At 31.2% G+C, this 16,605-nt stretch overlaps 1 protein-coding gene across 1 annotated transcript; it reads right to left on the reverse strand.

The window, feature by feature from the left end:
- Window positions 1-12,530: 12,530 nt before the first annotated feature.
- Window positions 12,531-15,861, reverse strand: LOC132750228 (uncharacterized). Its single transcript, XM_060740171.1, has 4 exons — window positions 14,734-15,861; window positions 14,122-14,181; window positions 13,495-13,678; window positions 12,531-13,266 (listed from the first exon to the last, which is right to left on the reverse strand). The coding sequence occupies exons 1-4, from the start codon at window positions 14,782-14,784 to the stop codon at window positions 13,235-13,237; spliced, it is 327 nt and encodes a 108-aa protein (XP_060596154.1). The 5' UTR covers window positions 14,785-15,861; the 3' UTR covers window positions 12,531-13,234.
- Between the last annotated feature and the right edge of the window lie 744 nt (window positions 15,862-16,605).

The raw sequence follows: 16,605 nt of genomic DNA on the forward strand, positions 1-16,605 counted from the left end.
TTCCTTAAAGTAACCTTTAGATCCCTTTTCTTTTTTAACATTAACTGATTTTGTAAAACTAACAGAACATGTCAGATGTATTGCTAACATGCTTTATATGACTAATGTATTGCTAACTTGCCTCACATGACTGATGTATGGCTATCATGCTTTACATGACTGATGTATTGCAAATATGCTTCACATGACTAATGTATTGCTAACTTGCCTCACATGACTGATGTATTGCTAACATGCTTAACATGACTGACTTATTGCTAACTTGTTTCACATGACTGATGTATTGCTAACATGTTGCTTCTCATGACTGATGTATTGCTAACTTGCTTCACATGACTAATGTATTGCTCTTTTGCTAACATGCTTCACAAGGCTTCTGTATTGCTAACATGCTTCACATGACTGATGTATTACTATCATGCTTAACATGACTGACTTATTGCTAACTTGTTTCACATAACTGATGTATTGCTAACTTGCTTCACATGACTGATTTATTGCTAACATCTTCACATGACTGATGTATTGCTATCTTGCCTCGCATGACTGATGTATTGCTAACTTGCTTCTCATGACTGATGTATTGCTAACTTGACTCACATGACTAATGTATTGCTAACTTGCTTACATGCTTCACAAGGCTTCTGTATTGATAACATACTTCACATGACTGATGTATTGCTATCATGCTCACATGACTGATGTATTGCTAACATGCTTCACATTACAGATGTATTGCTAACTAGCTTCACATGACTAATGTATTGCTAACATGCCTGACATGACTGATTTTTGCTAACTTTGATTCACATGACTAATGTATTGCTAACTTGCTAACATGCTTCACATGGCTTCTGTATTGCTAACATGCTTCACATGACTGATGTATTGCTATCATGCTTCACATGACTCATGTATTGCTAACATGCTTTACATGACAGATGTATTGCTAACATGCACATGGCTGTAATGTATTGTAACCAAACTTAGTCTCTTCTCCTTAGGTAGCATTGGAGAGGTAAGTCTGGCTAACAAAGTCCTGCATGAAAGTAACATTCAGCAGGCCCGAAATAAACACATACGAATACAGTTTCTACTTCTACTTATTTATTTTTCATTTATTCATTTATTTGCAAACACACAACCATATTAAAAGTTATTACACTCAAACTTGACATTATTCAAATATTTACATTAAAAACAATACTTCTGATGAATTATACTGAAATACTCAAATGTTTTCTTTTCCACATTTCTATATTTCTCCCTAATCTCCATCCTAATCTAATCTCAAACTCATCTCCCAATCAAAATCTATCTAATCCCAAACTCAATCTAAAATCTCCTTTCTGAGAATAAACCTACTATTTATATTAAAACATAACCCGAAAAGTTCAGGTATACCTGAAGAAATGATTAGTATACTGAAATTGACTAATGTTAAATTATGTTAAATGATATTGCATAAGTAACCCGACAGAAAGTTGGTATGACCTGAAAATGTCATAATTATATTCATTTAGAGTACCTGAAAAGATCAGGTTACCTGGAACTGTAATAAATTGGTATAACAGATTAACATGTATTAGATAATTGACCTGACCAGCTCAGGTATTGTGCTTATCAGAATGATTTATGGTAACCTGAAAATGCAATTAACATCTACAACAAATTAGTAGCACTTGTATTCATTACTGATAAAATGAAGACTCTGTTTTTAATCCAAAGTAAAACAAGTAGAGATTTTGATGCTAAAGCATCAAGTCGAGGGATAGAAAAATGATTGTATAATCAATGATTGTATAATCATACGTATAAGAAAACATAAGTTTAATGGTTCAAGTATGAAAATAAGAGGAACAATGAGTTGAGTAATGTTTGTCACTGAGGCTTGTAAGGCTAGTGCTATGCTGGTTATTCTTCTTGTAATTGTACTTTTTACATATACTGTTGTACCATACATTGAAATCCATATAGGTTACTAGTTCAGATTCAGATAATTACCGACAAATAATTACCGATCATCGAATATTTGCAAAGTGACTATGAAAATATATATGTTTAATTATTTCAATTGAAACAATACAATTTTACTGTAAAAGTGTTGTACATCATTATTATGACGTGCTATAGAAAAAATTAAATTTAAATAAAATTAACGTTTCATTGCCTTTCGGTGCGATCAACACAAAGATAGTTTATTATTTTTTTCTATGTATCTAATACGATTCCGGAGCTCCTAAGGTCATACCGTTTTGGAAACCTGCATGACGGAAACCGACGGAATATACCGAAATCAACGATTACCATTATATATTTCAATAATGTGCCTCATAAGCATAACATTATTTTGGGATGTTCAACCTTAACTAAACTATTGAACTTTCTTCAGAAAGGGCCAAGTTTAACCCTTTACCAAGAAGAAAGGAAAAGGTATGAACATTTATTTTTAAGGTGTAAAATATGAGTAAACAGGTTTTTCTAATGATATAAAGTATGAAATTGATTAATGCAAAATAACTTATGTAATTATCTGTACAAAATTACAATGATTTGCATCTTATCAGTTTCCACACCTTTTGCTAACCATTAACAAGTTACCTGTCTTATCAGCAATATGTTACTATTAATAGATTTTATAACGATATACAACATATATAAACATGTAGTCACGTGATTCTTACGAAAGTCCAGGGAGAATTTGTTTAAAATTAGATAAAATACTGTAATATAATAGTTCTCATAAAATATAAACAACCAAATAATTCTAAAGTGTCATTTCAAATTTCATTCATGATTTATATATTATAAAATAGCAATGCTTGACACATAGAAAAAAGTAAAAGTTACCCTAATATTCAATGACTGATCCTTAGGGATACGTTATTGATTCATTTTATGAAAATTCTTGTTATGTTGCTTTTTAAGATGTCAATATGTGCATATTTCATTTCATTGAGCAAAGTTATCATATGTTTGATTTTTTGAGATTACTGAAAAATAATTGTTGTCTTTAATTGGTCAATGATTGATATTCTTTTATTTTCAGATTTTAAGGGCTTCTCCTACCATAGGTATAATATTAAACTATTACAAATATAGTCGCCGGTTTCTACCGGCGACTAATTACTCTCCATAATTTATAAACTAAAAACTGTCACAGTATTGCTAACTTGCTTTACACGACTATTGTATTGCTACCTTGATTCACATGACTGATGTATTGCTAATATTCTTCACAAGATTGCAGAAAATGTTGTTACTCAATATAGGCAATGTGTCAAAATGAAATTAATGTTATTATTCAAAAGTTCACTGCATAGTATATTAATGTCTTCAGTTTGAGATTTATATTTTTTATCAATGGAAACCATTGTTAAACTTTACATTATGTTCATTATTCAAACTGAAATATATTTAATACAGTATATAAGTGTTGGTGATTGTGACCAAGACAAGGTCAAAACTAAGAAAATTGGGTATGTACAAAAAATAATCTCACCTGTAATTGATGTAACCTTCTGTAGTAATTACTTTATATCAGTCAAGCATGGCATAATCATGTACTTGCTGGTCAGACATAATAAAGAGTGAGGTTGATTGAAAGTATGATTGGTCTGCTAGGAATATGTTCTCTATTTTACACCTGTCATCTTGTCTTGTTGAAGATTTGATTTGCTATTCACTATCTACAGCTGAAGTTAGTTTTGTAGTTCTTCAATCAGACACTGATCTGTTGTGGTTTCTTGCTCCCCCAGTAAACCTGAAATGTGTCCATGACCATCATGTGACTGAGGAAAATGTATCAGCAGATCTTTAATCTTGACCTTGTTTAATTTTTGTAATGGAACTTTCCAAGTATTTTGGATGAGTCCAATATAAAATGTTAGGGATTCCACTTTAATAATGGTAAAATAAAGGAACCAACAGGATATAGAGCCTTCTATGTCAGACAAATCTAACATGTAGGCCGGCCTTGTTCTGTACTATAGTGACAAAAGTAACTGGCATTCTTCATTTAATACTTTCATTATTTAGACATAAATGACTATATTATCATTTGTCTGTTACAATGTACTGGAAGAGATCATGCATTAATTTTGCATTAGAAAATTTGTAATCTTGTAATTTTCTAAATAACAACATAAATTTATTTGAACTATTACTTTGCATTTGTTAATAATCATTATTTATTAAGTTATTATGATACTCTGTAGCAGTTTTTCAGAGTTATTGCCACTTTTGTTCCTATGAATTTCCTTAATAAGAGCCTAACAAGTTTAGAAATGTCACAATACTTGTTATCTAAAACTCTGGAAATGCGGGTTTCTCCAAGCTTATTCCCCCAGTACAAACCAAATTTTTTCCTTAAAGGTTCAAGGTGCACTGCAATGCGTAAGAGACTGGTAAGCCTGTTGCACATACTTTCGAAGCTGTAACTTGTACCTGCCGGATTAGCTGAAAAACCCAAAATATTCCTTATTCTGTAGTAAGTCTACAGTACTATAATTGTATTTGTACGAATATAATTACATATATAAATGACGACAATAGAGATAGTATTGTCTAGCACTATAAGGCAACATGTAAATGAGAAGTGTTCTGTATTGATCAAGTTTTTATCACAGATACAGTACCTTATCCTTCATTAAGAAAACTTTCTTATTATTATAGTTCTCTTATATCTTTTCTTATTTTGTTGATAACACAATTTATAGACCTACATATTGTATTTCAAGATTTCTTTAACAATTTTATTGTTGATTTTCTAGCCAATTTGATGATATTGACTGGTAATTTTTACATTAAATTTGATAGATGGGAGAAGCTCGAAATTATATCAATATTCCAATGGAAGAAATCTTTTTTTATTAAATAATTCAGAAATTTAATAAAGGTGCTAAAGTTTTTTCACTTTTAAGTTTTTTTCTGTAAGAATTTTTATGTTCAAGTATTGACTGACTCTCATGTATATTATACAGAAGTGCACCAACACATAATTGGCTGTAACTTATGAATTCAAACTAGTAATATACAGTAACATCAACTAATATATAGTAAGATCAAGTTATCACCAACATGATTTTAGTTTTAAATGCGGTAGTTGAACTCCTTATTTTTGACTTTAAGGTATTTCAGCATTAATTTGAATAGGATATCAGGGTCGGTGATCACATGAAATTTGTTAATGGTAGCATTGCCACACCCATCACCTAAATGGTATTTGATTCACTAGATGGAAAGATGTGTTCCATTGGAGCTTGGTCAAATATTATAAGATACAACAAAAAGTTAACAAATGAATTCTAATTCATGGGTTCTGCGAGCCATAAGTGGTGACCCTTTGTTACCGTAAACAAATGTCATATGATCATAAACCCTAGGGAATTTTAGCTTATTACTGTCTCACTTATACAAAAATGCTCTTGTATCTTAAATGCTTTAAGAAAACAAAGTTTGATTGCTTAAATTTCTTCTTGATCACTCATGTTTGACATCAAATTGTAAGAATCAATCATATCATCTTAACCCTTATATCTAAACTGTTTAAATGGCAGGAATTGCCTCTTAAAAAATCTGAACATTCTCGTGGTATAGTTTAGTGAATGATTGATAACATTAAAAACCCCTGTTTGTTTATTTATCCAAATTTGGAATGAATCAATTACATGTTGAACGTCAGATTAATGTAATATATACATGATCAATCAATCAATTTATTTAGCAGTGAAACTTTCTCTAACATGGAATTCCTCCGTGAAATCACACATTAATTAGATTGCTATTTCTTGTATAAACAAAACAGATAGCATGTTTACATTTTGTTTTCATTGCTTTATTTGATTTTTATATATATATATATATTTTTCTTTTCACATTTTCTTGTAAATTTTTATGTTTATTGTCTCAATTTTACATATCACATTACAATATACATATTAAAAGATTACAAAACATTTACACTAAAACAAAACAATAAAAAAAGATACACTCTCTTGCAAATGGAACTTTTCAATGAATTTTCAATCTGTGATAAATCATAAAAGTAATAAGTGCATTGACTATATATATATATCCTTCTTGAATGAATAAATGTGATAAATATACATGTATATAATAAAAACAGAATCATATTCAAATTGAGAAACATTGTTGCTTTTTAAGTAGAATGCATTGTAATTTTCTTCATCATTGTTTTATTGGTCAAATATGTTGGTATAAACTTTAAGGTATTTTTCTGAATATGTAAGTTTTAGCACTAGCTGTCCTTTGGTAGAGATGTACTCTTGAGCTATTTTGAGATTGGCATTGATACATTTGAAAATGGTGTGTGACAGCAAAATATTCATGGGGAAAAAATATTTATTATTGATGGCAACAGGGTTTATGAATTGATTTCTGTTGATTTGACTAAGAAGAAAACTTGCAAGGGTTATGTTGTGGAAGTCACATGTCAGAATGATATTCCAAGGACTTATCTATATGGTGGCACAAAGGCCACGACATAGTATCTTGTTCCCACGACTTAACTATCTTGTGGCCACAACTTAGTAACTCGTGGCCACAACTTAGTAACTCGTGGCCATGACATAGTATCTCGTGCGCACAAGATAAATAAAAACACACACATGTCAACTTTGTGCTACCATACTCAAAATTTTACTTCTTTCTAAAAGGCCTCGTATCACAGCCAGTGTGTTCACAATGAGAGAGCAACTGACTGCCAATGTTTGCAGTTGGCTGCCAGTTGTCAGGGATCACTATTCAACTGTAAAAGTAATCACAGAAAATCCTAAATTTGATTTATACCACTTTCATCATTATCTAATTCATTTGTGAAATACATGAGGAAAATAATCAATTTAAATTGTTTCAAGCATTTGAAATCTCATTTTCTTTTAAGTGATTATTCTATATATGAAGGAAGTCCCCTTTTAGCAAGAAACAAAATTTGCATTATACATCTTTATAAATTGCATGTCATTTTGACTTTTTGTGATTTCAAGGTCAGTTGGAACATTTGTCTCAGTATAGTCCTCATAAAAATAATACATATGACAATTGTACCATAAAAATGGACATACGACCGTTGAAAGATGGTCCCTGGTGATGATAAATCTACCTTTTTAATTCAAATGTAAAAAACTTCTTGTCAAGCGAACTTTTTTCTATAAGCTTTAAATAAAAAAAAAGTTCCAGCAAAATTTTCAGAAAAATTGTTTAGTCTTAAAGTCTCTATTCATATTATTCGGTTGTCATAGTTTGATGTTTATTTCTGATGAAAGTTGAGGAAGAATGTCATTCACATATTGATTTATGAAAATATGACCTCTATTTTAATACATGTTATAAAGACTAAATTGAATTTAAACACATGTTGGTGAAAAGAGAGGATTTTATTCTTCTGCACTTTAAATATGGAAGAAATAATTATTCCATGTAGAATTTTACATGTAAAATTAGATTATGTAATGCCTGTTTGGGTACTTTAAATGCAGAAATATTGTCACAAGCAATTATGAAATCTGTGCTGCTAGCACTTGATGACCAACATTTCTACGATTTTATATTACATTGTATTCTGGTCAGATTTCATTTTTCAGCAAGGAAGTATAATTGTCTATTAGGGGAATGTCTCTAGGGATGTTTTGGTGAAATTATTTGGTTTGGTGAACGTTAAGAAGCAGCTATGTATGAAATAGTGGTACAGGTCTAATTTGGTGCTGCCATGATTGAGTGGTTTATCTAAGTTAAAGGAAGATTCAGGAAAACTATTGACAACTTACCTAATATAGAGCTGTACACATAGGCAACAAGGAAATGTTTTTGTCACTCTGTCTCTATAAACTCTTAAAGTAACAACGTAATACTGAGTTAATAAAGATCACACAGTTTGTTGCTGTTGTTTTTTTACATAGAACATATAATAAACTTATCATCAATTTTTGTTTTGTTATGATAAATGATTGAAACCTTTCCTATGACTCTACTTTCCTATGACTTTCCTATGAGTCCTACTATTAGGTCCAAAAGCCTAAAACATAAAATTTAAATATGTACCATTAAGACAGAATTATACAAAAAAGATAATTAAGAAATTTACCAAGAATTAAATTGAAAATCAGTATTTAGTACAATTTTGAAATCTGACTTTAATTAAAAGCATGTAAGCACTTTATTTTTAGGCCATTTGCACAGTAAAAACTAAGAGAGCAAATCATCTGAAATTTTGCACAGAAGTTATTGGTATAGACCTTCATCAAATGGTGTAAGTAGTAATATCTGAAGAAAAAAATCCAGTCCTATGTTATCAAAAACGTCTGTAGAGTCCATTAAAGTTAATTTTTTGAAATAAAATCAGTGTTTGAGTTGTATTGGTTTTCATGCACTAAGGCCAGACTCTGTTGACAGGTATTAAGTGCCATGTGGCACTTGTTAAATATTGTCCTTATAATACATGTATTTCATCTCAATGTGCTTAATTCTTCTGGTCTATATTGAATACTGCTTTAGCCAGTGCTTTGGGACATGGGAAATATTGTTATGTACACCTCTCATTATTGATAAAATCTCTCAGATTCAAATCAAGACTGCAATTATCACTTTTAAAACTTGCTTTCAGTGCTTTCACAGGGTTTCCATTTTCAAGGTATTTATTTAAATACTTGTGATATCAGTTGACAGTTTCAAAATCAAAAAAAACTATACAAATACCAAGACCATTATAGAAATTCCATTGGGAAAGTGTTAAAATATCCTTAGGTAAGTAGATTACAAATACGAGATTTTCTATTCAACATATCATATAGTGATACATATATATAATCAGTATTCATTGATATGTCAGAATTTGGAATGGACAGTTATTGTTGTCCAGCAATGGCTTATTGTTTGCCTTCTCTCCAAACGTCATTTATCTCAAATCTGATTTTCTTCCTTTATTGTCCTGATCAGTCCCCCAGTCTTATTGTGAGGTAATGGGCAAATATATCACTTAAGTAATTTTTCAATTATTTGTATTGTCTGTACTGAAGCTATGTGATTGTATGTGATCATCAGTAGAATTGTATGAAATTTAAAACTATCTTTAGTTTTCCTTGCTAGAAATTATCATATTAGTCATCAGAATTTGTTTGATCTGTAACAGACAAACTTATTTATAAAAGAGACTGTCTTTATGTCTCTATAGGGCCTGGTTTTTTGAGTATTTTCCCCCAGAAACCCAATGTTTTTGTGTTATTTTCCTTTAATAGACATGTTTTGCAATCATAAGAGAGCACTTATACTGTGTAAAGTTGATATTATTATCATTTTTCACTTACTTGAGCTTAAATTTGGCACAATATGCATCAGAAACTAATAAATTTTTCTTCTTAATAAGGGCAAACATGAGTTTAATAACATTTAAGTAATATTTTACAGCGTGTTAAAGCAGTAAATGTGAAATTATTTCTCGTAAAAGTAGCAAAATACGATAATACAAAATACTGAATTACCATAACTGTACAAATTGCCAGAGAGAGATAACTCAGATAATGAGTAACTTTTTGAAACTATAAAATTGCCCAAAAAGAAAGCTTTTAAGAAATAATATAAAAGCATTTTTGGGGCATAATAGGCATTTAGCATGATCATGATGAGTTTTTGTGCTGTTTTGTGTTGGAAGTGGTACATCGTCAACATTTTCTTGCAAAAACATTTTCCAATACTCAGATGAAGGGATTTTGACTCTTGATTGGTCCACTGTATATAACTGTATGAAAATCTTGCTATTCTTAGCTGTACTTAAGGGGCAGACATTCTGAATTTAATTCACATGTCTTGTTAACTTTGAATGTTTTGTTTTTGTATTCCTGTCCAATGTTAACAGAGTTATGTTGTAATTTCTAAAGATTTTTGAACAAACTGCGACTGTAACAGACAAATTGGCTCAAATGTTTGACAGACATTTAATTAAGACAAAGAAAATAATTAATTATCTTAGACGTGCATCTCACATTGCAAATCCTAATCAAAACCAAGTGATGCACAAACATGATTTTACAAGTTATAACCTTTAATTGCAGACTCGTCCTGTTTTTTGTAGTCACTAAGTTTTTTTGTTCATACAATTTTACTTAAACTCAGAAATGGAATCAGTCTGCTGGAAGGAAGTGACAGCATTCACTAATGATTACATTGCAATATAAAGCAGTTCTTTGGAACTGTTTGCAAATGTTGATTTTAAATTCAACCGAATATTGTGATTGGAAAACTTTTAAAGTAAGTTTAATGATGATAACAAGCACATACACACAAGTACACACTTTCATACACATTACACTTACTTAATTCTGCATTTGATTCTTTTTTCCCCAAAACTTCGCCATTCTACTTTCTAACTTTATTTTTTTGCAAATCTAAAACCAGCAATTACAGTTGACTGAGACATTATGACACTGGACAGAAGTGAATACTCAGTACATCAGGCCTTTGATTAAAATCTTTTTGACATGCATATTTATTCATTTAGTTAGTGTTATTCATTATTAACTAGGTCATAAGCAGCAGATATCTATGTTGTTGGTAGTTGGATATCTATGTCATTGGCAGTGCATATACTGTCAAGGTCTTTGGTAGTTGGATATCTATGTCATTGGCAGTGCATATACTGTCAAGGTCTTTGGTAGTTGGATATCTATGTCATTGACACTGCATATCCTGTCAAGGTATTTGATAGCAAGGTATCTATGTCATTGGTAATGCATATACTCTCAAGGTCCTTGTTAGCAGGGTATCTATGTCATTGGCACTGCATATACTCTCAAGGTCCTTGTTAGCAGGGTATCTATGTCATTGGTAATGCATATACTCTCAAGGTCCTTGTTAGCAGGGTATCTATGTCATTGGCACTGCATATACTCTCAAGGTCCTTGTTAGCAGGGTATCTATGTCATTGGCACTGCATATACTCTCAAGGTCCTTGTTAGCAGGGTATCTATGTCATTGGCACTGCATATACTCTCAAGGTCCTTGTTAGCAGGGTATCTATGTCATTGGCAGTGCATATACTGTCAAGGTCTTTGGTAGTTGGATATCTATGTCATTGGCACTGCATATCCTGTCAAGGTATTTGATAGCACGGTATCTATGTCATTGGTAATGCATATACTCTCAAGGTCCTTGTTAGCAGGGTATCTATGTCATTGGCAGTGCATATATTGTCAAGGTCCTTGTTAGCAGGGTATCTATGTCATTGGCACTGCATATACTCTCAAGGTCCTTGTTAGCAGGGTATCTATGTCATTGGCAGTGCATATACTGTCAAGGTCATTGGTTGTTGAATATCTATGTCATTGGCACGCAGCATATGCTGTCAAGGTATTTGATAGCAGGGTATCTATGTCATTGGCACTGCATATACTGTCAAGGTCTTTGGTAGTTAGATATCTATGTCATTGGCAGTGCATATACTGTCAAGGTCTTTGGTAGCAAGGTATCTATGTCATTTGTAATGCATATACTCTCAAGATCCTTGTTAGCAGGGTATCTATGTCATTGGCAATGTATATACTCTCAAGGTCCTTGTTAGCAGGGTATCTATGTCATTGGCAAGTGCATATACTCTCAAGGTCCTTGTTAGCAGGATATCTATGTCATTGGCAATGCATATCCTGTCAAGGTATTTGATAGCAGGGTATCTTGTCATTGGCACTGCATATACTGTCAAGGTCTTTGGTAGTTGGATATCTATGTCATTGACAGTGCATATACTGTCAAGGTCTTTGGTAGTTGGATATCTATGTCATTGGCAATGCATATACTGTCAAATCTTAGATGTTAAGATATCTACTGTAAGACCTCAAAAATAAGTGTATTTGCTTAAAATTAATTTAGTGAAGGTTTTATGTGCTTATCATTTTGTCTTAATTTCCACCAAAAAGTTGAGCTGTTATGGTCTCTGCATTGTTAGAAAACAGAATCCCTAAACAAAGTCCAAAGCGACAATATTGAAAATGTTTCAGACTTAGTTTGATTGAGCCTGTTCATGGAAGTGAAAAATGCAAGGTAATGTCCACACCCTCTAGCTTAAGCAGAATTCAACATTTAAACATGAAAATGGTGGAATTTTGAATTCAAAAACAACCGCAGATGTCTTCAAACGGCAGTTATTATTGAACCTGCATTTTTTTTTTTTTTCGTGCCATTTCATGAAAAACTTTAAAAACTTTATTGTAGCCTATTACATAAAAACTTAAAAAAAGTAATCAATAGAGATTTTGAAAACTTGTTTATCATGACAAGGTATATTTGAAAGACAAAGCTCATTTTATAAAAGCAGTATTGTTTTGAAGTTATGTCCCATTTGTCAAAATTGCTTATTTAGAAAAATAATTTAAAAACTTAACAAAAGCATCAACATGAAATTTTAAAAACAGTTGTTAGACATCGGGCATTATTCTGAAAACTGTCTATTTTTTAACCTCATTGAGGTCAGCAAGAAAATTGTTTCTAAACTTTACCCGTCCCTAGATTTGCCACTAAAATGCCACCCTTTTCAATGGTGGAGTATTTAGACAATTTTCCACCAATAATGCCACCAAAACGCCACCAAAACGCCACCCAAATCATGAAAATGGTGAAAAATTTGAGCAGGACTGATGTTATATAATTTTCCAGTTAATTCCACCTTTTTTACACTAAATGCCACCAATGAGTGGAAAATTGGTGGAGTATTTAGACAAACTTTCACCATAATGCCACCATTATGCCACCTTAGGGTGGCAAACTCATTTTCCACTAGATGCCACTTGTTTCCACTTATTGCCACCATAATGGTGGAAAATTGGTGGAGTATTTAGACAAATTTCCACCATTATGCCACCATTGAGTGGCAAACTTATTTTCCACCAAATGCCACTTATTTCCACCTTTTGCCACCATAAGGGTGGAAAATTGGTGGAGTATTTAGACACTTTTCCACCATTTTGCCACCAGATAGTGGCAAATTCAGTTTCCACTAAATGCCACCTATTTTCACCCTTTCAGAAATTTTCCACCTTGTGGGTGGCAATAGCTGGAAACTGCTTGAAAGTCACCCTGTACCCTAAATTGGAAACAAACAAATTTTAAAAATAATCCTTTTTAATGTTTCCATATGAAATTATATATTGTCTCAAAAAATAGCAAAACATTAGTCCATTTATTTTCTTCAGTTTATCTTGCTATTCCTGGACGGTTTGAGTTCAGTCCTTTAGGTTGTCGGCAACTTTTCGAGCGCACAATCTAAAACAAAAAAAATTATGAATGATTAATACAATAATTAAAAACATAAGCTTACATTTTTATATGACTATTGGATATTTCTATATTCAATTTGAGTGCATAGATATGATTAAAACACTTTAAAAAACAGCACTGCAGACGTGGAAGAATCAGACTTTTCTTATTTACTCCAAGGCAGAAAATATACGCAGAATCAAAAAAGATATTTTCATTCAGTTCATTAGTTACCTTCCAAGAACATAAGTTTTGCCTTGTCTGCACAAGAAGGTCTAGCGTCAGACTCTCTGTTCCCTTTCCTCATACCAAACAATGAGCGGCCTTTAATCTCTTCTATATTGAATAGCATTCTGAAGAGCTTTGCTGTACCTTTCTCTTTTGAGGCATATGGCTTCAGTTCTGCCATCACTTGGTCCTAAAATATGATTAACAATATCAAATAAGTAAAGACAGAAAATGATTATCAATATCTAATATGTAAAGACAGAAAATGAAACACTTTTATAAGACCTTGGTATATGTATACAACTCTAAAATTTTAAAATAAGAAAGAAATAAAGAAATACAACACATCAACACCAGTGCAGGTTGAGTAATTAATAATCTTCCAGTTTCAGTTCTTAAAGAACCTTCATCAGGATAAATATTTGATAAAATTTTCAAGCTAAAATGTACAAAAACTAAAATTTGTAAAACAAAATGTAAATGCAAATTAAAGTGTCATAAAGAGTTTGAATTAAAGTAGGTTTGTAAATAGTGACTAATAGCTATATTTATCAAGAACTGAAAAGTGTCTTATTGGGTACTGTGACACTTCTTTCCTATTAATTCTAAAATAACTTTGAATTAACAAGATACCTTTGTAAAGCCACTGAAGATCAAATGTGTTGCTCCAGGCTGCTCCTCATAGCTTTGTGTCTGCAAAATAATAATTCTTATTTAATGCTGTTTCTGTTATGAACTGTCATTCTCCTAATAGCATGTTACTCTAGACTGTCTAGTTGTGGTTATATAATTATCTACTGCACCATGAAAGCTGAATTACAACAATGAAGGAATGAAACTTACTAATAAATCAGTTACTGTTAATCTGCTCCACATGTGACACACAAGGAAAATTGTTTATAGCATGAAAGTTGTAGTAATAGGTACCTCAGGTTATCTATAGTTTGATTGATGTAATATTGTACATAATGATATTGTACTTACTGATTAATTTCTATAATTTTTTTCTCAAACTTAAAATTTCTAACATATTGTATTTAAGAAATGATGAAGATCTTCCTACATTCTTTATATTCCTACATTCTTTATATGTACATTGTACATGCAGCTTTCTTTTTAGTCAAGTTACAAACAAAACAAATATAAAACACAATTTTATACAATATCACTTCATATTTTTACTGTCAAAAAACTAAACAGTTTCTGCATGAATAACAATAATTATTGTATGTAAAAGTTGTTTACCTGAAACTTTGACTGGGAATGATTCTGCTGTTTATCTTCTTGTCTACACATTCACACTTCAGTTAAAACTTCTCATTTCTATTTACCACACTAATAAGACTTTAAATGTTTTCTTTGAGAAATCAAAAATATGCACCCTTACATTTTAAACAAAATATCTCCAGAATTGCTACAATATCAATAATTTCCTTTGTGTTTGCAAGCTTTAACTGACCTCAATTCCTTTGAATTCAAACTTTACAACGGTGTAACTGCATGGACAGTCCATTATAATTTTAAATTGTGAGGGATTTTCCAAAAACCATAGCACCCATCATTTTATTTTTTACATTCATTTGAATGTATAACTATATCTAATACCTAAATAGATTGAGTAGAAATAAGCTTTTGAAAGATAATTTAGCATGCTATTTTAAGACAAATTCTACATAAAACATGTATAATGTTGCCTCTCCCAAAATAATCAAATGGAACATTCTGGTCAGCATGAGTAAACTATTAACCCCCATTCATAGATTACTAGATAAGAGGGCAGTAGTTTTATCAGATCTGAGATGTATGCTGTGTTGTTAAATCTTAGAGGATGCAGTATTTACTAGATAGTATTTACTTATCCTGATTGTAAGAAATTTATCAGACATTATGACTTATTTACTTTTCACACATTAATTTTTACAATAGATTTAAAGCCTCTGAAAGCATAGCACAAAAGATGTTAGAGACAATAATTTTAAACTCCACATATAACTAAATCTCATTTATGAGAAGTTACAATGCCAAGGAACCATAACTTTTTATTGCATGATTTGGGGTTTATTGCCATTTTTTACTTCTCTATGCTTAATTTTTGTCTTGATCATTAAGCTTAAAAAGTACTGGAGATATTAATTTGAAACTTCACAGATATAGATCTTTTTGAGTAATGTGCTGTGTTTAAGAACCATAACTCTTTGCATACTTTTGGAGTTATTGCCCTTTGCATTTTTCACTTTAATTATTGTTAGCATTACATGAAAAGTGTTAGTACTCACCAGATATCAGTTTAAAGTAATATTGAAGAGACAATTTATTATGTCAATTAGAAGAAAAGACAAAAGTCAAACTTTATTTAAGATTGACATTAAATATCATAAAAGAAGCAACAAACTTTATGCAGAGATATGCATTTTCTGGGCATAGAAGAACATTTCAACTATTAAATTAATGTACAGATTATCACTAAAGAACAAAGTACACTTTAAAAGCCGTAATTTTATTTTACAAGCATAGAATGGAACATAAACATTTTGACTTGAAAGTCAAATTTTACATCCCTAAAGAAAAGTACTGCCATAAAAAATGGGAAGTTAAGTAACCCCATACTTTTCTAATTTTTCCTGATCATAATTATATGTGTTTAACGCCTGAAAAAAGTGATTTTACGTCCAATTTCTGTGTCTTTTCCTGCTACTTTACAGCTGGAATTATCATACCGTTACTGTGAGGCAGTGACTTTTGTATCAGAATTGTGTTCATGGCATTCTAGTATGTTTAAGAAATATGAGTTTCTGATAAAATTTTCTAACTGTTCAACTTCAATAAATTATATTTTTGATAAAAAGTTCACTTGATGCTTTGGTAGAGTACAAACTATATACAGATTTATTTCAGTTTGGAGCTTTGACTTAAATAAATCTTAAACCCTGCAATGCACAATTATTAGATTTATCAGTTTTTTCCACCAATTTTTATACAACCCAGAAAATAGTTAAGAGTTTCCCTTTTCGACTAAAAGTTATTCACAAAATTTTCTAAGTTTTTTTCCACCATTTTGCCACCCAGAAAATAGTTAGAGTTTCACTTTTCCACTAAAAGCCACTCATTTTCCACCTT

This window comes from Ruditapes philippinarum, unplaced genomic scaffold (genome assembly GCF_026571515.1).
Source record: "Ruditapes philippinarum isolate M1 unplaced genomic scaffold, ASM2657151v2 ctg3411_1_1_1_1, whole genome shotgun sequence".
In the NCBI taxonomy this organism is placed as follows: Eukaryota; Metazoa; Mollusca; class Bivalvia; order Venerida; family Veneridae; genus Ruditapes; species Ruditapes philippinarum.